General features: G+C 37.1%; 2 protein-coding genes across 2 annotated transcripts; one reads left to right on the plus strand and one right to left on the minus strand.

Moving 5' to 3' along the window:
* Nucleotides 1-5,280: 5,280 nt before the first annotated feature.
* LOC142624550 (peroxidase 72) lies at nucleotides 5,281-7,365 on the minus strand. Its single transcript, XM_075798153.1, has 4 exons — nucleotides 6,923-7,365; nucleotides 6,534-6,725; nucleotides 6,265-6,430; nucleotides 5,281-5,932 (listed from the first exon to the last, which is right to left on the minus strand). Exons 1-4 carry the CDS (start codon nucleotides 7,145-7,147, stop codon nucleotides 5,520-5,522), a joined length of 996 nt encoding a protein of 331 aa, XP_075654268.1. The 5' UTR covers nucleotides 7,148-7,365; the 3' UTR covers nucleotides 5,281-5,519.
* A 6,576-nt stretch (nucleotides 7,366-13,941) lies between these two features.
* On the plus strand, nucleotides 13,942-14,859 carry LOC142625275 (uncharacterized). Its single transcript, XM_075798960.1, has one exon. It carries the CDS (start codon nucleotides 13,942-13,944, stop codon nucleotides 14,857-14,859), a length of 918 nt encoding a protein of 305 aa, XP_075655075.1.
* Nucleotides 14,860-24,680: the final 9,821 nt, after the last annotated feature.

The raw sequence follows: 24,680 nt of genomic DNA on the forward strand, positions 1-24,680 counted from the left end.
TAATTGTTGGTATGATATGTTGTGTGATTCGAGCAATAAATCATATTAGTAGTGAAGAAAAGTATTATGACCCTAAAGATATTGATAGGATTACTGCAACAGTCTCTGTTACTAAGGCCAAAATAAGATGCTCTCTCTCTCTCTCTCTCTCTCTCCCCCCCCCCCCCTCTCTCTCTCTCTCATATTTTCTAAATTGCTTTAGTTATACTTTTTTATTAACAATTTTGGAGCAACTAATGTTCTTGTCGTCTAGAAGATTCATTTGATCAGGTTGTTTTTATTAATATCAATAGAAGTGTGGAACCACAGCACAATTAATCATGTAGATTTTTTTTTTTTATTAATTTGAATCATATTTATGTTTATAGAAATTAGAGACTTAACTATCTGCAGTGTGATTTCATATTTGGCTCTTTCAACGTTTGCCACCAGAGACAACTTCAAAGTTACTCTAATAAAATATTTACATTCTGGAGCCAAAGGCCAAGTGTGATGTCGTGGAAGATACAAGAAAAAAACATGTTTTTTGAGTGAAAAAAAATAAATAAATAAATAAAATAAAATAAACTAAACTAAACTAAACATGTTAGCTTTTGAATGAAAACCTCAAACCCACGAAGGTTTCTTGAGTCTACAAGGTGATAGTGTTTTAGAATCCACCAAAGATAAATAGACAAAGTCTGTATTTTTTTTAAATATGAAAATTTGAACTGCCCTGGAAGCTACAATATGTCTAAGTAGTAAAAAGAAACTCTATGGCGGCTAGGAAAACGTAGGGGTGTCAATTTAGGTTAGCGTGTCGGGTTCGTGTTGTGTCGAGGTAGGGGTATTCGACTAAATGGCTCAACCCTAACCCGACCCATTTAATAATTGTGTCATGATCATTCAACCCTAACCCAACCTGTTAATAAGGCAGGCTGACATGACCCAACCCATTTGACACGCTTAATAAACGAGTCATGTTGAGTTAACACGAATGTAACACAACTCATTTCAACCTGCATAATATTAGATATAACATCCATCTAGAAATAATTTTTTTTATAACTTCAAGTCTAGATATAACTTCAAGTCTTCAACTCACATTGTTGTAATCTTTAAAAGCATTACCCATCAGATCTAGTTTATAAACTATCTCAATAAACCCACTTGCAAGATATGCAGACAGTGTCCAACACTAATACAAACACAAAAAAAAAAAAAACACTACACAAGACAAAAGCAACAACCATGGCCTTAATCAACAATTAATATATCTCATATATTAATAACAACACATGGGAAGTTTATAAAACAAAAGCATTATGTAGAAAAAATAAACACATGAGAGAGAGAGAGAGAGAGCAATAACCGGTTTAAGACTTTGAGTTTGAGAGTTGGGCATGAAACTATAAGATAGTAGAGTGAGTAGTACGACTGAAATTATTTTTTATTTTTTAAAAAAGAAGATATTTATAAGAAGGTTTAGAGATTTAGGGTTTGTAGGGTTTAGAAATCTAGGGTTTGTAAAGTTTCAATTTCCAATTATATCCTTTGTAAGTTTTTGTAATTACTCACTTTTCTTTTTAAATTTAAAATATATGTCGAATATAAAAGGTAATTGACAAATCTAAAATAAAATAAATATTTATTTGTTATTCGAGTTAAACGGGTTGTGTTAAGTGGGTCATTTCGGATTGACACAAATAAATTGGCATGTGAAACGTGTTTATTACAGGTTATGCGGGTTGACCCGCTTATGACACATTTCTTATCGTGTTGCTTTCAAGTCGACCCATTTATGACCCAAACCCATTAAGGCCCAGCCCTAACCCGAAAAAACTCGTGTTGGGTTCATGTCGTGTTCGTGGGTTGGGTCGAACATTGACACCCCTAGGAAAACGCCCAGAAAGTCTAATTTACACTAATCACGTAATTAAGTGGCAAAATAGTAATTTTTGCCAAAAATAGAAAATTTTAGATAATTGAGGAAATTGAAATATTGTCTCTAAAAGACATCTCAAAACAGATGAGACCTTATTCTGACTTTTAAACTAAAAATTATTAAGGAAAAAACAAATATTACTAAAAATATCAAAAACACTGTTTTTGGGGCCTTAACAAAGGAATTCACCTAAATTTGGGTAATGCTTGAGGCAAGCACCTCAAGTCTAGATCAGAATGTTATTTCCCTTCAACCTGCTAAATTTCATGCAAATCTAACATCGTTGCCCGATAGCCTCTACTAGCGCCCCTCCTAATCTTATTGCATCGTGACTTCTGGCGCCTTTACTTATTACTCCAGGATGGCCTGTGTTGTTTGTTCTACATCAAAACGACACATCCAACCCCATTAGTATGGGATGGTGGGCAAGTATAGCATTCCAAAATTCTCTCAAGTCTCAAACTTGTAATTTGCAAAATCACTCTACATGAAATCCAAGGCTAGCACAAAGCTAACCATAAAATGGCTTCAAAGGTAGGTCTATTAGCATCAAAATTTAAAAATCACTTTTTTAAAGTATAAGTATACTTTAGCACATTTTCAGTAAGATGTTTTCATTAAGAAGTTAAATAAAATATTCCCAAACGAACACTATATTTTTCTCTTGAATAGCTGTTATATTAATATCAGTAGAAGTGTGGAACCACAGCACAAATAATCATATAGTTTTTTTTTTTTTCCATTTTTTGAAGCTTATTTAATCTTTTGATAGAAATACCCTCTACTAAATATTTAAAGAAATTAGTGTTTTAACTTGGTAAGAGTGTAATTAAGGTTGCATTCAACATTGGGTTAAAAAACCAACTTTTTTTACTGTTCAACTTATTTTTGTTATCATTCATGGGTCTCATTGCACTTTTTAGTACTATTCATGGGTCTCACTGTACTATTTCAGTTAACTTTTACATTTATCTACAATACTTTCAGCAAAAAGTTTTCAATTTTAGTAAAATAAGTAGATTCCAAATAGACTTTAAGTGTATATTTAGCGGTTAGTTTGTTTCTAAAAAAAATTAGAAACTTAGGGCCTGTTTAGTTATATTATTTAAACAATAGTTTTCATTATTTAAACAAGACAATAAGTATTCTCACAATACTTTTTCACCCACATATATTTTCACAACACTTAAATAATATTTATATAACAGTTTTATCAAACATGCCCTTATATATCAGAAATGTGATTTCGCTTTCTGGTTGATATTCGGCACCATTACTGGAGTCAATGGCCCATGGGCCAAGTTGCACATCCAACCCCTTTAGTATGGGATTGGTGGGCAACTCCCATATAGGGTTCCAATTCTCTCTCAAGTCTCAACCTTGTCATTTGTAAAATCACTACATGAAAGCCAAGGATGGCAGAGCTAACCATAACATGGCTGGAAAGGTATGTCTGTAAGCATCAAAATTTAAATCATGCACTTCTTCTATTCTTGACTTTTTATCCAAAAAAACAAAATGTCACATCGATTGGATTGCTGGCTTACAATGCTCTGAAGTCTGAAGTGAAGTGAAAAGATCCATGGACCATTTCTCAGTTACTTTGAAAATAGATATTACTGACACCCAATAAATTGGGAATTCAGGGTAGTTGAGCCTCATTGAGTTTTCACCAGCTTCGTTGAGTTTCATTTAGTGTTAGACAATGACCGAGTTAGGATTTCTGAGTTAGTGGGTCAAAAGTATAAACAAGAAATATAGGTTGATGATTGGTTGTCAATTACTTTTTACTTTATTTTTCTAATAACTCTTTGTTAAATTTTTTGGATTACAATGATTTGCGGTTTGTAGTTGTTTAAGTTAATATATGGTTATTTGGGTTGATTTGTGATATTTTTTGAAGTAATATGTGAATGAAGAAATACTACGTACGCAATATTTTCACAACACTTCATAATAAATCTTAAGTAACAAGTTGTTATTAATTATAATTAGTGAGTAAAAAAATAATTTAAATAATGAGCTCAAATTAACATCAATAACAATTTACCATTATTAATTTGTTGTGAAAGCTTTATAAAAATATTGTATTCATGGCAAATAAATGTCAAGATTTTGGACCACCGAGAGGAGTGGCCTAGTGGTCATGGTGTGTAATCACTGTCTTGAAGTCTCACGTTCAAACCCTAGCGAGGAGTGGGTTTGCCTTTTACAGCTAAATCATGATTTACTAGCTCTCTCGTGGGGTTAAGGTGAGGTCTGTGGTCACATTCGACCACAATAGCTATGACTTAATTCAACATTCTTTAGTAGGGTGTGCTTTTATGGTCACGTCCAAGGAGTGAGTCACAATGATTATCCCTACCCCTTTTTAGTATTAAAAAAAAAAAAAAAAAAAACCAAAATTTTGGAGAGAGGTGGGCCAATTAAGGTTAGCCAGTTTGTATAATATTTTCCAGTTTATGTCTTCTAGTCCTGTAAAAAATTTGTTCAATATAATAATATCCCTCAGTTTATTGTATCTTGTCCTATGTTCTATTCCATATTTTGCAGTTATTTTCTATAGTATTATAGCAATATACGCTATTAATAAGCTTCCATAATCTTCTTACACTCCTATTATTCAGTCAGTGTGTTCGTCTTGTAGTTATAGCTCGTCCTTATTCTCATTTACCAATTCTATTTTCCCGTAGCTTCCTTCTTCATGTTTTAAGTTTAGTTTTTGTATTTTAGTTGTTCTTTGTCTACTACCTTAGTCTTCGTCACTTTCTTCCCTTGTAATTTCCTTGGTTTTCGTCACTTTCTCTTAGTTTTAGCCAACTGTGGTGATAAGAATAAGATATCTGGATTGGTGTACAGTGGTTCTGGCCAAGATAATATCATTCTAAACGCAATAAGTCTAGCTCACAACAAAATTTCACCAACTGTGGAGGTAGCAAGTCGGCCGTTGTTAATGATAAGATATTGTAAGAATTGTCAGCGTGTAACTAACATTACTTGTCTAGAAAAATTCATGAGAGAGACGATTTCTGACAGATGACAAGGAACTGTTAACCTTGAAATAATTTTTATAAGGGTTAGGGCATTTGTTAAAAATCAATGCAGTCGCTATTTTTTATGGACATTAGAGCCACATTTAATCAAAAAAATCTATATTTTTATCAATTTTTGCTCCTTGACACTAAATTGATAACATTCGAAATAAACTAATCCTTGACACATATTTTAAGGACCAAATTTTGCCGTCCCTAAAAAAAAATAAAATTTTGCCGTCCCTAAAATAAAATTGACTCTTACATCATAATCATAATCATAATCATAATCGGTGCCTTTTAAATGGAACAAGAAAAACGTGATGTCAAGAAGGATCCCAGTAGCTTCAACTTTTATTTAAAACAAAATACACTAAAATTTCCATAAATCCACATTACGAAACTAGCAATTAAACTGCACAACTGTATGTTGTCCAGAAAATAGTGGCTACATCAAGCTACCCATACATTTTCGTAGCAAACAGAGGAAACAGAACAACAAAATGAAAGTGCAATTTTTTTTTTTTCATGAGAATCAATGAAACTGCAGTTACGTAGTACTATCAAGAGTTAACTTTCCTGCAGTTCTTTCTAATCTCTCCCCTTGAACCTGTCAATGGAGAAATATTTCCCATCTTAACCATGGACTTGGCGAATTGCTCAAAGAAAAGCTGGCTGTTCTCTGCGTATTTCTTTACCAATTCCTTTGATCCTTCATTCTTGGTTAAAAGAACTTGATCAGAGTTTAGAAGGCCCTTTGAAGCCAATATGTTCTTGTAGTAGTAGTTATCAAACTTTGTTGGGCTGACATAGTCCAAGAAAAACAGGTTCTGATCACCACCAGATTTTGGGCATCGGGTTTTCAATTGGGCCGCATATGATTGATCAAGTGTGTAGTCGGGCTGTCCATTTCCTGACTGGTTGTACAGTCTTTGCCTGAAGCTGGTGCACCGGGCATTTCCAATTGTATGACTCCCTGCATAACAAAATTAAGTTCACACACAAACATTCAGATAATGATATTGCAGAATGAGTTTTAGAACTTAGTATGTATTTCACTATTTCTCTTTACAAATAAGAATGGTACACAATAAAGTAGTATGTAGTAGACATATATTAAAGTAAAAAATAATTTGTCAACTTCGTACCTCAGTTGATTATGAAAAATATCATGTCGGTAACATTATTGTTCTAATTTTGTCCAATCAATGTTTAGAGCAATCTCATTTGATGACACAAAAGAGAGCATGTCTTAAAGTTAAAGGACCCTATCTGTATGGCATAAACAAGTGCATTAGAGTCTTTTACCAGATAGGGCAACAAGATCAACAATATCAAGCCCTTGTCGCTTGAACTTAGTGAGGATGGTCTGGAATGTGTTGTTTGGGGCAGGAATATTGTTGTTAGAACCACTCAAGCTTGCACTTCTGGAGTCTCTTCTGCCTAATGGTACCTCCCAGCTGGGCCCACCTCTCTGTGTGCACCCAAAACTTGATCAGAATTGAGTACTGGCCATGTAAGAGTAATTTGGCCGTGCCCAATTAATACAAGGCACTAAAAATGTTAGTAATACTTACCAGAACAGTGGATTCTTTTGCAGCTATAGCCAAAAGGTCAGCACAAGATACTGTACGAGGGCACTCTTTCTCCAGTGCTGATTTGATCTCTTCAAGGACTTCAAAACCTCGAGCTGAATTCCTGTTAGGATTTGACCTCTTCTCACTGACTATGGTTCCACTGCTGTCTAACAGTATTGAAGCATCACAGCCCTGCAATATAGACAACTTGTGTCAACCACACTAAGCCATCGTGATACATAATACAGTTCTGCTTATGAAATTTACAAGCACGGGTAATAATATATAGTCCTTGTACTTGGCATGTTGCAATATGATTGAATTGAATTTATAAAGTAAATGAAAGCTAGTCATTGAAGTGACAAGTTATGGCAAGCTAGTAGCAAGACCTGGACAAAACAATCATGGAAATGGAGCCTGAGAATTGAAGCTGCCATACGGGCTTCTTTGGCCACAGCCTTGGCCAGTACGGACCTTACAATCTCTTGAGCTTTTGGGCAAGAGTGGTCATAAAACTGTGGGTAAAGGTAACCACGTTTGGTCTTGCCAGAGAAGCAAAGAGGAGCAAAAGCACAAAGAGAAAGAACCAAGAGAAAGCTAGTGAGCTGAGACATTATTGTCTCTCTTTTTTGTCTCACACAGGGTTCTAGACCAAGACTTCTATAAAACACTTGCAGAGAAGTTTCAAAACTAGATATGATGACTGATGAGAGGTGGATGGCTTTTGAGTATTTATAGTGAAAACTTTGTAGACAATATTAGACGAAGTCTTTTTTTTTTTAAGGCAATATTACACGAAGTCTTAAGAAGAGAGAGAAAAAAAAAAAAAAAATAGGGAAGGGAACAAAAAAGTCGGAGTCGGTACTAACTAGGTAAAAAAAGAAACGCTAGACGCCAGAGTGGGTAGCTTTGAATTATCATAACAATAAATCTAGGATTACATCCAATTTTACGATACTCGATGTGATGGACACTTTTCCCTACTATTTTATACATAAATCTACTACTAACCATCCACTACTTCAACATATTGTGCAATTGTTGTGTCGGTTGCATTGTTATTAAGAGACTAAAGTTATAAAAAGATTTGAAACTATTAAGTTCGGTTGATAGCTAAATTGATAAAGAGATTTTTAGATTTGTAAATGGAGAAATGATAAAGAAAGACATTGTAAAAGTGTTGTTATTTTATATTATAATTATTTGATTTCACACTTGAATTTAAATAATTCAATACTAATGATCAACGACGTTGATTTATTATTGGCATCAACTTCGAATGTCTTTTTGATGACAAAACAAAGGGCATTTTCATGTTTTCACTTTTTTTTGGGGAAAAATTGAATAGAATTTAAAAGAAATTAAAAGTTTCAAAAACTTATAGATTTCCAAAATCAACCATAGATTGATTTCTAAAAACCCCAAGAATTTGGCCTAATAGTTCCTAAAGTTCATGAGATTCATGATATCTTAAATCCAAACTTTTAGCTTGCATCTTAAGGCCAACTAAGGGCGAAGCCAGAAATTTTTGTTTGGGAGTCAAGTTGCAACACTAATATATTAGTTAAGAAACAATCCTTCCCCCACACCCACACCCACACCCACACCCACTTTTTTATAAGATAAGTTATATATATATATATATATATATATATATACACACACACCCCAAAAAAAAATTTTAGTTGTTTTTTATCAAAATTATGTTTGATGAAAATCTTTCATAAAATAAAATTCATCTTTTACCATTTTCATTTCAAAATTCTTAAAAAGTTTCATTTTCAATACAAATTATCAAATTGTATACCAAATTGAGTAAAAATTATTTCAATTGAACTAATAAAATTTAAAAAAACATGAATAATCCAAAACTTGAAAGAACAAGTTTGGCTCTAAACATATTTGAAGGTATCTTGCTCTAATCTATTATATGACAACTAAAGAGATATAGTTTTAGTCACAAATTTTTTTAATGAGTCAATGAATTGCTTAATTGCCACATAATATGGATTGAAAAAGATAGATTCAAACATGTTCAGTGCCAAATTTTATAGTAAAAAAAATTAACAAATATAAGAGCACATTTTACAATAAAAAATAAAATGGAAAAAAATAAAGTATTGTTTCTATAACTATTAGACTAATTATTTTTTTTAAAGTATTATTAGACTAACTCAAATCTTTTGGGGGGTAGGGGGGCAACTCCTATCTTTGTAGGCTAAATTTTCAAAATGTTAAAATAATTACCCATGTGTGTAGCTCCCATCTCTAGGGCCAACCCTAAGGTTTCTTCTTTATAATTACGTGGCATGTATGAGACAGAAAGACTAAAGACACATGAGAAGATAGTTAGATAGAAACTCTCTATCAAGGTCTTTTCAAAATTTTCTAATCAAGGTAAAAAAAAAAAACTTGAAAAAATTGCTTAAACTATTTAGCTACCTTAGGTCTTTTCAAAATTTGCTAATCAAGGTAAAAATAAATAAAAATAAATAAAATAAAATAAAAACTTGATAAACTTGTTTGAACTATTTAGCTACCTTAAAGCTCTTATATAAGTCCTTCCTAACGCAATGTCAAACGAGCAAGATAAGAAAGAAAAATTACATGGGGTATCTTAGAAGAAAGTATATATAATTACAGTGGGTATCTTTAGATTGTAGTCATAACATTTCGGCGGAAAGGAAGGTCAAATTAAGTCAGGGCCTTGCTCCTTAGAACGACATTTTACGAAATTTCTTGCTTAAAACCATTGGTGGATCGACTTTAAATTCTTGTTATACAAATTACAGCATTGTAAATTAACCATGGCTATGAAACCACCTCATTGAAATCAAGTTCTAGGCTTCTAGCTTGTTCAACTGTGTTCATTTCTACTCATTGACATGATTATGAAGGAAGTGTTCCGTGAACCCATGTGAGCTAGACAAGGTTCTCATTGATAATTTGATAGGTCGTGGCCAACATGATATTATTTTTTGTTGGTTTTTTTAAGTCACATGGTGAACACATAAATGAGAGGAGGTCCCAAAGGGGAGGGAGACTCACCTGCTCTGTTGACCAAATGAAGTCACTAGAATTATTGATCAAGGTTCTTTCTAAGCATGGACGTGCCTTTTAATTTTTAAATTGTGAATATAATGACTAAAGGGAAAGTGAACCCGTGGCCAACCAAAGCTCATTGACATGTTGACTCTTCTTTTCCTTTGGTTCCTTTATTTTATTTTTCTAGTGTTGCCAAAGTTTACTCCGTCGTATTACAATAGAGCAAGCAATAATTGACACGATTCTTCAATAAAATAAATGTGAATGAACATTTTTTTGGCTGTTGTACAGTCTTATTTTTAATTTTACATTCCCACCCCCTCTTTCGTTTTTTTTTTTTTTTTTGTGGGTACTTAGTTGTTTTCTTCTGCTAATTTGTTGACATCTGATACGACCCATATTAAAGAAAATTTGGCTTTACACGTTCTTAAAGGGTATGGCCCTGAAATCAATCAAAATTAATAAATAGAAATAGTAGGTGATTGTATCCTTGTTATATATGTATTCAGAATAATTCAATAGTCTGAAACAAGATAAAAAGGAATATTAGGTTAATCTGATCCATCCAGTAATATGATTAAAAAAAAAACATATAGGTGGGGTAGGAAAACTACTACCTTTAGCCTATGATTCTTCAATTGTAAGCGAACTTTTTTTTATTTTTATATAAAGTCCAAATTAATTAAAGCCATCAAAGAGCATATTATTAGCATATGCAGTACACATTCATCAAAAAGCATACGCAGTATACTGTACACCCCAATGATTTGATTCTAAAAAAATTTTAAGACAAAATAAAATAGCACAATTTGTATTAAAACTATTTACGTGGCAGACTGTGAGTGATAAAAAAAAATTATAAATTTATGTGAATGTGACAAGTTATTAGTCACAATCTAACACATAAAGTAATGTAACAAAAATCGTAACAATTTATGTAATACTAGAGGTCCGTTTGAATATAGCTAAAAACTGAAAATATTGTAGTAAAATAATTTTTAAATATATAAATACTATTACGAAACTTATTTTTAATGAAAAAGTACATGAACAGTATCATCAGTTGTAATCAGTAACTTTTGTTCCCTTAAAAACTAAAATACTGCGAAAAAAAAAAAAAAAAAGCCTGAAACGCAATTTCACAAAACGTGTACCCATTCAGCCTTATCGAAACATTACCTAGAACTACTCCCATTCCATCAACCTTTCCCAATCAATATGGCCGTGTGATGACCACAAGGCATGGTCTAATCCATTCCATCAACCTTTCCCAATTGATATGGCCTTGTGATGACCACAAGGCATGATCTAATCCATTGAACCATGCACAGTCCTTTCCAAACAGACAATGCTGACCGTCCACGTGGCGAATAATTACTTAATCAATCAGCATCTGCTTCTTTTTTCTTTTCTTTTTTTCACGTCACGTCCATGCAAAAAATTGTAAATTTTTTTTTTTCTAAAATTTGAAAATGATGCATGAACTTATAGAAATTAACAAGAAAGACCCTGTTTCTCTTTCTCGTGACATTATAACCTATCGGATCAGATTTACTTGCTTTAACGTCTTCCTTTACCTATTTTTATTTATTACTCGGGATTCCCTATTTTGCTATCTTGATAGAGACCTTAGCACCTAACACAGTGCGTAGAGTAATTCCATTGTACCTATGGCTGTGGCAGTGACATTTGCTTGGCTTGTGTGATTTCTACGACTCCTTACTTTTGTACTACTTGTACTGAAAGATAATTGAAAGCTATTTCCAGGGTTTGAAAAATGAAACACGCAATGATGATTCCTACAAAAAAAAAAACATGTTTTTTTTTTTGCGCAGGAACAATAGAATAATTAGGATAGTGCTAGTTATACCTAACTGAATCTATTTGTCTATTCCTCTAAAAACCTTGTAACAAAAAGGTGTATTATAGGTCATATGGCACATCCATAGGTAAGGTAATTTTCTGTCTCAGGAATCGTTACATGCATGAACCATATTGACAGTTCTGTAATTCGCAACTTCCAGCATAACTGTAGTGCTTTCTAACTGTGCTATTTCAGGGTTGCCACATCCTGACCATTATGATTATAGTTACCTATTTAGGATTAGAGTCCCCATTGAAGGTTTTTATTTATTTATTAAGGATGGGGAGGCATTAAGACCAGAAATTGCAACTATCAGAAATCCTGCAACAACCTACTAAAATGGGTTGTGTTAGTTTCAATAACTCTCTAATCAAACAATTTTACAAAATATTTCCTAATTATCGAAGTAATAGATAATAAAGTGCTGTTAGTAGTAGATCGAGATAAAAATTAGTTAAAAATTATTAATTCAACTATTGAAAAAAACGCTTATTATTATTGTACACGTTGAGTTACACATTGTTGCATATATTCCAGCTGAAATTTGGTTTTCAAAAATTAATATTAAATATCATTTCAGTTACAATTGTATGTGATGATTTTTACAACTATAATTGAAATTGTGTTTTTAAAATATGATTTTAACTATGTATCACATGCATACATATAAGGTGTAACTATCACTGTATCACCATTCACCACTACTCGAAAAACAAATTTGTGAAAATTATTGTTGGTTACGTATTTTTTTTATATAAGATAGAAATTCTACTTTAACCTAATACAATTGTATATGATGATTTTTACAACTATAATTGAAATTGTGTTTCTAAAACATGATTTTAACTATGTATCCCATGCATACATATAAGGTGTAACTATCATAGTATCACCACTACTCGAAAAACAAATTTGTGAAAATTATTGTTGGTTGTATATATGTATGTAAAACTCATTTTTGAATACTTAAATTCTGGTCTTTGTCCCTCACAAACTATAAGCACTTAATACTTATAGAGTTACTATCGCGTCGTGGATACGCAATAGTTGGTTACGTTATTTCTTATTTTATGTTCTGTTGGATGAGCAATAACAATCAGTCACCTCCAAGTCTCCAACGCAGATTTAGCGACTTCTACCATTTTTTATTTGACTGATAAGTTATAGTATTAACTACATGTCTCCAAAGGGCAAAGGCTGCTCGGACGAGAAGCGTGCGTGATTTTGAAAGCCAAACTTCTTTTTCTTCATACGTTGCTATTGATCGGTGGCTTCACTCAAAAGACAGAAGCTCGACCCCATCTGTCAACTAACTAGTTTGTGTACATGCATTTGCATTAATTGTAAAGAGTACTTAAGAATATTTATTATAAATTATGCAATATATATGTGGCTTAGATTACGTCATACATAATATAATTTTAAATAATGATCCAGCACTAATAATTATTTAATAATTTGATATTTTGAAAATTCTAATGTTAAATAATATCTTCATTATTTTCTTAACACGCATTATAAATTTTATATTAATTAGACATTATTTGCTATTCAATTCATAAACTTATCTTTTATGCATAATTTTAAAATATATTAACTTGAAATTTAAATATTCTATAAATGAAATCGTTATATATCTCTTATTATCTTGAAATTTTGTAAGCGTAGAGGGTTTAAAAGAAAATATAATCTAATGTTGGTGATGAGACTGACGCCTTCAGTTTACATGGACGATGGTAACGTAACCGATGGAATCACCCCCTGTGACGAACCGACCGAGCATTCACATTAGTGACGAAGATATCCAACTATTCAATAAAGCAATAACACCCCGGGCAGTTAAAAAAACAACTATACAGACTGTTGGACGCCCATTTAAGGCCGCATTGAAAGGGCACAAGGCGTTACCAATAGAGGCATTATGGCTACAATCACTGCTTTAACAGCTAGAGGCCATGGGACCATATATAAGACCCTCACAAGCACCAGCAAGAGGTATGAACATCACAGAAAACATTATTTACTATATCTCTTGAATATTGCTTAAGCCTTCCATACACTAACTTTGGCATCGAAGGCGTTGTGGCAGGCACCACACCGGTGACCATTTTAGGGAATTGTTACTTCTATTGCGACGTAAGCGGACATCTGGCTCCATCTAGACGAATTCAATACAACTGATGAACTTGTGTTTCATCAGTTTGGCGTTGTTTGTGGGGAGCGACATTCTCGTATCCAGATTTGAGTACGTAATTTCCAATCAACTGTTACATTCAGATGGAGTCCAACCAAGATTTTGCAACCCTAGCTATGCAGATCCAGGCTCTCGCAGCTACCGTCGAGGAGCTCACCAAAAAAAATCAGGAAATAAGGCAAAGACTTTAGCTGGAGGAGGATCGGTCCAGGACTAATCTCGAAGAAGTGGGAGATAGCCACAGAAGGAGAGACCGCCGAGGGGCCACCATTCCGGAAGAATCAAACTCAAATCCCCTCCGAGAAATGAGGAAGGAGATGGACGAGCTGAGAAATGCCATCAGAGGGAAAACGGACCAGAGTTTGGACAGAATGGTCAGGACGACAGATTCACCCTTTACTTCGGCAGTCTTGGAGCGCCATGTACCATTGAAGTTCCGATTGCCTCAGCTTGAACCATTTGATGGTTTGAAAGATCCTCTGGATCACCTCAACACCTTCAAAACGACTCTGGGCCTCCAACAGCCCCCCGACGAGATCCTGTGTCGATCCTTTACCACCACTCTCAAAGGAACTGCACTAGAGTGGTTCACTAAACTACCAACGTCATCTATTGATAGCTTCGAAACGTTGGGCATCGCCTTTTTGCGCCATTTCGTCAGCGGACAATGCCCGAAGAGACCAGCAGACCACTTGCTCACCATCAAGCAAGGGGAGAAAGAGACCTTGAGGTCGTACGTGAAACGCTTCACCCGAGAAACACTAGAGGTGGACGAAGCTGACGACAAAGTGCAGCTGACAACCTTTAAAGCTGGGTTGAAATCCAGGAAGTTTGTGGTCTCACTTGCGAAGAATCCTCCCAAGACGATGGCAGAGATGCTCCTTAAAGCACAAAAGTACATGAATGCTGAGGACGCGTTAGCCGCCATTAAAGATGTGGAGAAAACGGAAGAGAAGGGAAAAAGGGAGGACAACCGCAAAGGACGAAAGAGGGAGCGTCCAGATCGTCGACCTACTGACGGGAACAAAAGGAAAGACGAAAGAACTCCACGAACGGTAAAATTCACTCCTTTAGTCATACCTATTGAAAAGATTTTAGCGCGGATTAAGGATGAGCACGTCCTCAAGTGGCCAAGGCCATTACATTCATTCCCTAACATGCGTGACAAGAACAAATACTGCCGGTTCCACAAGGATCATGGCCACTACACGAAGGATTGCTGAGAGCTAAAAGAGCAAATAGAGGAATTGATACAGAAAGGAAAATTGCAGAGGTATGTGAAGAAGGGAGAACCCAGTAGGTTCAGAGACGGCAATAAGAGCTAGCAATCCTCGTCCAAGAAGGAGGATCGTCCATTCCAACCACCACAGGATGTGATCGGGGAGATAAATATGATCACAGGGGGGACATTTGCGGGAGGATCATTCAAATCTCTTAAGAAGGCATGCTAGAGGCAGGTAAATAGCATCCATATGATACCCCTGTTTAAGCAGAGACGGACGAACCAGGACATGTCTTTCAACGAGGAGGATGCTAGGGGAGTGAAATAGCCTCACAATGACCCCTTGGTCATAATGCTCACGATTGAAGGGTTCAATACCAAGAGGATCCTCGTAGATAATGGAAGCTCCGCAAACATCATCTACTTACCTGCCTTCCAGCAGCTGAAGCTAGATCCTGGAAGATTGCGCCCATTTGACTCCCCCCTCGTCAGCTTCAGTGGGGACAAGGTATACCCCAAAGGCATAGTAACATTGACAGTCACAATAGGGACCTACCCGAGGTAATTGACCCGTCAATTGGACTTCTTGGTGGTAGACTGCCCGTCGTCTTACAATGTGATTATTAGGAGACCCATGCTTAACCGATGAAAGTCAGCCACCTCTACCTACTGCCTAAAGGTAAAGTTCCCGACTGAGAATGGTGTTGGTGAAGTAAAAGGAGATCAGATCCTGGCCAGGGAATGCTACCAAGCCATCCTGGCTGCGAAGGAGAACCACACATGGACAATCGAGGAAAAAGAAGAAGATAAAGTGGAAGCCCTAAAAATAGTAGAACTGGTCGAAGGAGAAGCAACCAAGGTGACAAGAATAGGGACGACACTACAACCCGAGATAAGAACAAGGCTCGTCCAATTCCTCAGAGAAAACCTGGATGTCTTTGCATGAAGTCACGAGGACATGCCAGGCATATCCCCAAAAGTCATCCAGCATAGGCTGAACGTGGACCCCGTGAAAAAGCCCGTCCAGCAAAGACGACTGGTATTCGCCCCAGAACGAAACCAAGCAATTATAAACGAGGTTAATAAGCTGCTATCAGCAGGTTTTATCCGAGAGGTTTACTATCCTGATTGGCTCACCAACGTCGTGCTAGTGAAAAAAGCAAATGGGAAATGGAGAATGTGCGTGGACTTCACGGACCTGAACAAAACTTGCTCGAAAGATAGCTTCCCACTACCAAGGATAGACCAACTAGTGGACTCCACGGCTGAGCATAAGTTGCTGATGTTCATGGATGCTTTCTCAGGGTACAACTAGATAAAAATGGCTGAAGAAGATCAAGAAAAAATTGCTTTCATCACAAGTCAAGGGCTCTATTGTTATAGGATAATGCATTTCGGGCTGAAGAATACAGGGGCAAACTACCAAAGGTTAGTAAACAAGGTGTTCAGCAAGCAGATCGGGAAGAATATGGAGGTGTACATGGACGACATGCTCATCAAGAGTAGAGAAGAGCTTGGTCATCTGGACGACCTGAAGGAGACGTTTGCCACCCTCAAAGAATACCAGATGAAGTTGAATCCTAGCAAGTGTTTTTTCGGTGTAGCCTCGGGGAAGTTCTTGGGATTCATGGTGTCCCAAAGAGGGATAGAAGCCAACCCGGAGAAAGTTAAGGCCATACTTGACATGATATCGCCCAAGACCTTCAAAAAGGTCCAAAAACTCACAGGAAGGATCGCAGCCCTCAATAGGTCCGTCTCTAAAGAGACGGATAAATGCCTACCCTTCTTCAAGACATTGAAGGAAGCTTTTGCCTGGACTGACGAATTTGAAGCAGCATTTCAAGAACACAAACGTTACCTGAGTAACCCACCCCTCTTGAGCCCATCCAAGGAGGGAGAAAATTTATATTTATACCTGGCAGCGTCAGCCTCGGCCATGAGCGCAGCCCTGATTCGAGAAGAGGACAAGACACAACTCCCAGTTTACTACATCAGCCAAGCTCTCCAAGGAGCAGAAGCCAGGTATCCCAGGATTGAAAAGATTGCACTTGCCTTAATAATAGCTTCGCACAAGCTGTGGCCGTATTTCGAGGCAAACCCCATCGTGGTAATGGCGGACCAACCCATCAAGAAGTCCATGAACAAGCCCGAGGTAGCAAAGAGAATGGTCTAGTGGGCAATTGAGCTCAGCCAGTTCAACATCGAGTACCACCCCAAAACAGCCATCAAGGCACAAGCGCTGGTGGACTTCATTACTGAGTTCACCCTCCCAGAAGATGACAGCCCCAGCAACGAGACCGAACGGTGGACGATCCAGACTAATGGTTCATCAGCTTAAAAGTGGGGGGGAGTAGGAGTCATCATAAACACCCCTGGCGGAGAAATGCTCAGATACGAAGTTCAACTAAAGTTCCCAGCCACCAATAATGAGGCCAAGTACGAGGGAATACTAACAGGGTTGAGACTCGGGAAAACACTCGGGGCTAAGAACCTGCTCATCCAGAGCGACTCGAAATTAGTAATAGGGCAGATCAAAGAAGATTATGAAGCAAAGGAGGAAAGAATGCAGAAATACCCCAAGCTGACGAAACATCTAGCCTGAGAGTTTGATAAATTGGAGTTCGTGCAAATCCCAAGAGGCCAGAACATGGCAGCAGACGAGATCGCGAAAATGGCCTCGTTAGAGGAAGGGTCAACGAGCATGGAGATTCAAAAATGCCCCAGCATCGAAGAAGTTCCAGCATTTGCAATCCAGAGTATAAACAGCTAGATGACACCGATCGTGTCTTTTCTCCAAGACGGGCACCTCCTTCAAGATGCAAAGGAGGCCAAGAAGATCAAGAAGAGGGCAGCCAGATTTACAATAATAAATGACACTTTGTACAAGAGGGGCTTCTCCATGCCTTACTTGAAGTGTGTCGACGAAGAAGAAGCCAAATACATCCTAGAAGAAATCCACGAAGGAATTTGTGGAGAGCATGCTGGCCGTAGATCCCTGGTAAGAAAGGTCATTCGAACAGGTTATTTCTGGCCAACAATGCCAATGGACGCGGTAGAGCTCGTCAAGAAGTGTGATAAGTGTCAGAGGTTCGGGAATGTCCAACGACTTCCAGCAGAGAGACTAACAACGATAGCATCCCCAGGGCATCCACAGGCGAATGGACAAACGGAGGTGACGAATCGAACACTGCTCAAGATTATTAAAGCCAGGCTGGACGACGCGAAGGGTGCCTGGCCAGAAGAATTGCCCAATGTCTTGTGGGCCTATAGAACCACGGTAAGAACCCCAACAGGAGAAAGCCCTTTCAGGCTTACTTATGGCACTGAAGCAGTAATCCCGGTCGAAGTATGAATGGCCAGCATCAGGCGAAAGGTATTCCACAAAGAAAACAACGACGACCAGCTGCGAATCAACCTAGATTGCCTGGACAAGGTAAGAGACAAAACTTCTAACAGAATGACGAAGTACCAACAGAAGATGGCCAAATACTACAACAAGAGGGTAAAACTCAGACGACTTGACATAGGTGACCTCGTCCTGCGCAAGGTCACTACGGCGACTAGAGACTCTGCCCAAGGAAAGCTCGGCCCCGCATGGGAAGGACCCTACCGAGTCATTCACTACTCCAGGCAAGGCAATTATCACCTGGAAACCCTAGACGAACAGAGGCTCCCACGACCATGGAACATTGAGCACTTGAAGAAGTACCACCAATAGATGTAACAAATAAATGTGTTCATTCTGGAAATTAATAAAAGAATTTTTTAACTAACGTCTTCGTGTAAACAGGTCTGGTCAGCTGTAAGCCATAGAAGCCAAAAGATAAATCTCAAAAATGGCTAGGTAATAAGATTCCGCTTAGACGGATGTACATTACTGACGACGCTAAAAGATAATCTCAAAAATGGCTAAATAATAAGATTCCGCCTAGATGGATGTACATTACTGACGAAGCCAAAAGATAATCTCAAAAATGGCTAAGTAATAAGATTCCGCCTAGACGGATGTACATTACTGACGAAGCCAAAAGATAATCTCAAAAATGGCTAAGTAATAAGATTCCGCCTAGATGGATGTACATTACTGATGAAGCCAAACGATAAATCTCAAAAATGGCTAAGTAATAAGATTCCGCCTAGACGGATGTGCATTACTGACGAAGCCAAAAGATAATCTCAAAAATGGCTAAGTAACAAGATTCTGCCTCGACAGATGTAAGTTACTGACGATAACAAAAAGTAACAAGATTCTGCTTAAGACGGATGTAAGTTACTAATGACAAACGCAAGTTATTAACGAAGCATGGAAATGGCTGGGATTCCACCCAGACTGGCGTAGGCTATTGATGAAGCAAAATTTCAATAAAGTGCTGTTACAGGAAAAGTAGCCACGAGCCGGAATACGTGCAAGTAAGTTTGCAATCGTGAATAAAATTAAAAGCCCAAAAAACAAAGGGTCAATACCATTGCTTTAAAATTAAAATTAAAAGCCCATAAACGCTAGGCTAAAAGCATTGTTGTCAAACTGAAAATATAACTAAAGGCCCAAACAACACTAGGCAGACAAAAAAAAAAAAAATACAAACAACAACAATTTAACTTGAAACAGGGTCAAACATTTGTAGCAGTGTCTTCGCCATCTGGAAGGGGCAAAGGAGTGTCCCTGGGAGTATCTTCAGAAGCTACAGATTGGGTGGCCTCGTCTGCCGCCATCTCCAAGTCGACTACTTCCATATCGAGGCTTTCGAGGTCTACTCCTGAAGGGTGCTTGATCATGTACCGACGAAGAAGCTCGAAACCTTTAAAATACCAATTGAAGAGCACGAAATTGTACTCTTCTATTTACTGAAAGCCCTCGACGGCCTTCGCAGCAATAACCTTCAGCTTCTCCCAAGCAACAGATAGTTGTTCATCCTTCTCTAAAATGAGCTGCCTCTCCACCCTGAGATCATCCTCAAGAGTTTTAATCTTCTCCTTGGCAGAGTTGGCCTTGTCCATGGAGGAGATTAAATCTTTCCTCAACTTAGAATTCTCCACCTCCAGGGTCTTTATCCTAGACGTAGACGAAGTAACCTTCGCATCCTGGGCGAGGTACTTAGAGGTGATGTGAAGACTCTCCCCGAGCACCTGAAAATAAACCTATGTCAGGAAACAACACAAAAGGATGAAAGAAGTATAATCATACGAATATAGTACCTGAACCCACTTATGAAGATGACAACCCACAACTTCGCTAGCCGGTACTCTCGACAGTGCCTTCATGTCGTCAGCAGTAAAAATGTCTTGCGCCCGAGCCTATGCCAACTCTGCATCGTCCCAGATGCTAGAAGACTAGAAGTCGACTTTCTCCTTCTACTTATCCCCGGTTTTCTGCCTTTTTGTCCGTTGAGAAGGAATCTCTTCGATTGAAAAGTCTGGAGAAGCCGTCCTCGCCGACTCAACAGCAGGAGTAGACAGTGTGGCTGTAACAACAGGGGTCCCCCTTTCCATCACTCGTACACCCCTTGTCCCGAGCTTGGAAAAAGACTCGTTCTTCTTAGCCCTCATCTGGGCATACATTCCCTGTTTGAATTTTGTAGTCATTTCTGCAAACAGTTAAAAAAAGGGGGGAAGGAAAAGATAGCAAAAACATCAATATGGATGAGCTCAATACTTACTCTTTTTCTCTTCTATCTCCAAATTTTGCAGAACGTAAGCGGATGGCTCAAGACCAAGACAGTAGAAGCCAAGAGTCCGGGGATCTACCAGGTCGTCGAAATCCTCAATCGTCTGGGCATATTTGATCACTTTCTCAACCTAATCCTTGTACCTGCTTTTGAGCTTAGGTCGTCTCTTAACTGCACAAAACAATGGGCATAAGAGTCAAGTGACGATAAGTAAATAGAAAGCAGAAAGGTTGGGAAGAATAACGACGCACCTAAGTTCAGTGTACTCCACCGACGGAGCAACCTTGGGAGATCACCCCAAACCTCGTTAGAGGGAGTCTCCCAATGGTCCCCAGACATGAAAAAGAACCGGGACTTCCAATATCTGAATAACGAGGGCAAATCCCGGACGATCCTAGTTCTTTTCTCCCACGGCACCAGTTCATAATACCCGTGTTCTTTAGACGCTTTCAAACGATATAGGTAAACAAGCTCGTCCACCTTAATCATGTCTCCGTCTGTAGTGGCCAGCCATATCCCCATACAGCTGACCACAATCCTTCACGAATTGGGCATAAGTTGCCCTGGAGCAATACCAAAATGACCCAGAAATTCCATAAGAAAAGGATGGACGGGGAACCTAAGCCTACAGTGAAAGGCAGCCTCATAGAAGCATACCTCCCCAGGGTAAAAATGGCAAGCCCGATCCTCTTCACTCTGCAGACGAACCCTAACCCTATCCGGGAATTGAAATCTATCTTTGAACCTAGAAAGTGTATCGCTGTCCAAACTACACACGGCCTTGAGAGCATGAAAAACCCTAATCTCCCGAGGAGTAGAAACGGTGGTGTCTCCCTCTACGGGTCTGTCTCTAGATGATAGCCCGGTCTCTAATTCGCTCGATCTCACCTCCGACATCACACCCCTTTCCTTCACCAAGTCCTCAAACCAACTAAGTGATTGACGCAACAACGGCAACAGATCACCTAATACTACACTCAACCCACTACCCTCTAAAACGTACTTCTCAAGGTGTGGGAAAGCTCCCAAGGACCCCCCTAAACGAGCAAAAAGGAAAGAAACAGAAGGACAGAGGGCCCTAACCTCAGAACTGCTAAGCATAGGACTCAAAACGAGCTAAAAAAAAAGGAAGAAAAGTGGAAACACAAAAAAGCAAAAGGAATATCATAAATTACTGCAAAATTATCTACTCAAAGGAAGGCAAACAACAAAGAGAAAGGCCATACCTCAAGAAACCACGGAGAAAGAAAGCAAAATTGCAGAAGGAAAACAACAACAATGGCGACAGCGGTGGCGACTCGAAAATCACAGAGCAAAAGAGAAAATAAGAAGGTAAAGAAGAAATGAAGAAGTTTAAAAAGATAAACACCAGAAACTGAAAACCAGAGGGAAAACCAAGGGTCACAATGGGAGCATTAAACTGCTCCATTCGAAACATGCCACGTGGCCATAATATACAAAACGCCGCCACTACGCCTTAAATACGGAACAGAACCCCAAAAGCCGCAGATAACTTTTAAACTTCCATGGTTGTCTTGACACGCCACGACGACCATGGAACTCGAGGGGGCAACTAATGGGACTGACACCTTCATCTTACATGGACGATGGTAACGTAACCGATGGAGTCACCCCCTGTGACGAACCGACCGAGCATTCACATTAGTGACGAAGATATCCAACTATTCAATAAAGCAATAACACCCCGGACGGTTACAAAAACAACTGTACAAACCGTTAGACACCCATTTAAGGCCGCATTGAAAGGGCACAAGGCATTACCAATAGAGGCATTATGGCTACAATCACTGCTACAACTGCTAGAGGCCATGAGACCATATATAAGGCCCTCACAAGCACCAACAAGAGGTATGAACATCACAGAAAACATTATTTACTATATCTCTTGAATATTGCTTAAGTCTTCCATACACTAACTTTGGCATCGGAGGCGTTGTGGCATGCACCACACCGGTGACCATTTTAGGGAATCGTTACTTCCATTGCGACGCAAGCGGACATCCGGCTCCATCTGGACGAATTCAATACAACTGACGAACTTGTGTTTCATCAGTTGGATTTGTCAAAATTTGAATCCCACCAAAAAAAAAAAATTAAGTAGTGTAATATTATTGTGTAACTTGAATTCAACTCATTATAGATATACTAGACTCATTACATGCGCTTTGCGCATGCAATTACTCTTTTTTATTTTGAATTTAGTGAAATAATATTTAAAAATGAGATAGAGATAGTGTTCAAATCTTTAGGATCTTTCTCTAAATAAGAATTGATAAAAGTTTAAAATCTTAAAACTTAGAAACTTGATTAAAAATAGTAAAGTATTCTTTTAACCAGTTTGTGTTTTTAAATTTAAAATTATTTAGAGTAAATTGTAAAGTACACCTCTAAAGTTTGAAGTTGCTTAAATTTTACATCTTAAAGTTTAAGAAACTTGATTTTAGACCTCCAAAGTTTAGTTTTGTTAGCAAAATTACAGTCTTGGTTAGTTTTGGCGGTTAAGAAACATCTGATCATGCTAACTTTTTTCTTTTCTTTTTTTGCCAAATTAGCCTGAAGCCCTTTTGCCCAAAACTGACAACGAAAACCATATTTTAATGAGACACTGTTTCACAGCTATTCTCAAACTCAAACCCCCCCACGAAGACCTCATTCCAATCCGTTTTTTACAAATTTTGGCAACGTAGTTTTTTTTCTTTTCTTTTTTTTTACCGAGCACCCCTCTAAATTACAGATAAGTACTATGTTCTCAACTTTACTTTTCTTTCTTCCAATTTTTGATTTCATTCACAATATCATCTTTTTAATCCATAACCCCATCCCAACCTCCACATCTTACTTCTTCCTTGTTTCCCTATATTCCAACCGTTCGTGCTGTCCTTTTCTTCTTTCTTCTTAGTTCAATTTTTTTTCCCCTCTGAATTCTATTGATTTAACGTTTGTTATTTTAATTTCCTTTTGATTTTGAGTTTTTTTTTTTAAATCCTGGGTATCTGCGGGTTGTGTTGAAGATCTTAGGTTATATTTGGTAACAGTTTTTATTTTCTATTTTCAAAAACTTGTTTTTGGGAATATAAATTAAAAAAAAAACAATTTTCTTATATTTTTTAAATCAAAAATTTGGTTAGTTGAAATTAAAAAAAAAATAGTTTTTTGAAGAAAAAAATAGAAAATATTAAACTATGTTGTTACTAGGATTTGAATTCTAATGCTAACTCATTAAATGAGATAGATTCATTAAATTAAATGCGTATTTTCATTGACTTTTGAAAATTAGAAATTGAAAACAGCATTTTGCATGTTTTTAGTTTCCTTCACAGATTGAGTTTTGAGAACAGTTTTTGTTTTCTTTCCATTTTAGGTTGCCAAACAAGTTTTTTAGTCTCAAAAATAGAAAATTATTTTTATTAATAGAAAATAAGGGGAAAAAATAGTTACCAAACATACTCTTAACTTTTTGAGTTGATGAATGCTCCAAACTGGATTGAGTGAGCCACGCCAATTGTTGGACTAATCTGCCTATCTTTTGTCTTTCAAAGAAAAGAATTTGTTTAATCTATTTTTATCTTAAAAATTTAATGACAATCACTTGATTAACAAAATAAAAAATAAAACAGATTTGGGAATGAGGTGTTCATGGGGTTTTGAGTTTGGGAATAGCTGTGAAACGGTGTTGTATAAACTTTGCAGTTAATTTGTGTTATGAGTTTTGGGCAAAACGACTCTGTTTAAGGGCTAATTTGGTACCAAAAAAAACAAAATACCATATCAACATAATGAGGTGTTACTTAACAGCCAAAACTAACTGATAGTGTGATTTTGCTAACGTAACCTAATAATAGCTTAATTTTGCATATTTATATCATTATTAGAAAATCATTATCATACTTATTTTGAGTTAATTCATGCATTTTATAGTTGATTTTAGAATAATGCTAAATAATCAATTTTGTGCTTAATTGAATTTTAATGTGTGAATTTGTCTTTTGTGGAATAATGAAATTAAATAAGTGGATTTGTGCAAAGAAGAAAACTAATGGACTTTAATTTTACAAGGGCCATGATGAAGTCAAAGAAGACCAACCCAATTAAATTCAAGTCCAATTGGAGCAAGGAATCAAAGGAAATTTGTACT

The sequence above is a fragment of the Castanea sativa genome, chromosome 2 (genome assembly GCF_040712315.1).
Source record: "Castanea sativa cultivar Marrone di Chiusa Pesio chromosome 2, ASM4071231v1".
Classification (NCBI taxonomy): domain Eukaryota; kingdom Viridiplantae; phylum Streptophyta; class Magnoliopsida; order Fagales; family Fagaceae; genus Castanea; species Castanea sativa.

What these genes read in the sequence shown, in the direction of transcription:
- LOC142624550 (XM_075798153.1), bottom strand. Translation starts at nt 7,147, where the DNA reads ATGTCTCAGCTCACTAGCTTTCTCTTGGTTCTTTCTCTTTGTGCTTTT. An exon ending in TCCATGATTGTTTTGTCCAG is followed by an intron (nt 6,726 to 6,922) that starts GTCTTGCTACTA and finishes TCTATATTGCAG; the next exon opens with GGCTGTGATGCTTCAATACT. An exon ending in TGATCTTGTTGCCCTATCTG is followed by an intron (nt 5,933 to 6,264) that starts GTAAAAGACTCT and finishes TTTGTTATGCAG; the next exon opens with GGAGTCATACAATTGGAAAT.
- LOC142625275 (XM_075798960.1), top strand. Translation starts at nt 13,942, where the DNA reads ATGAGGAAGGAGATGGACGAGCTGAGAAATGCCATCAGAGGGAAAACG.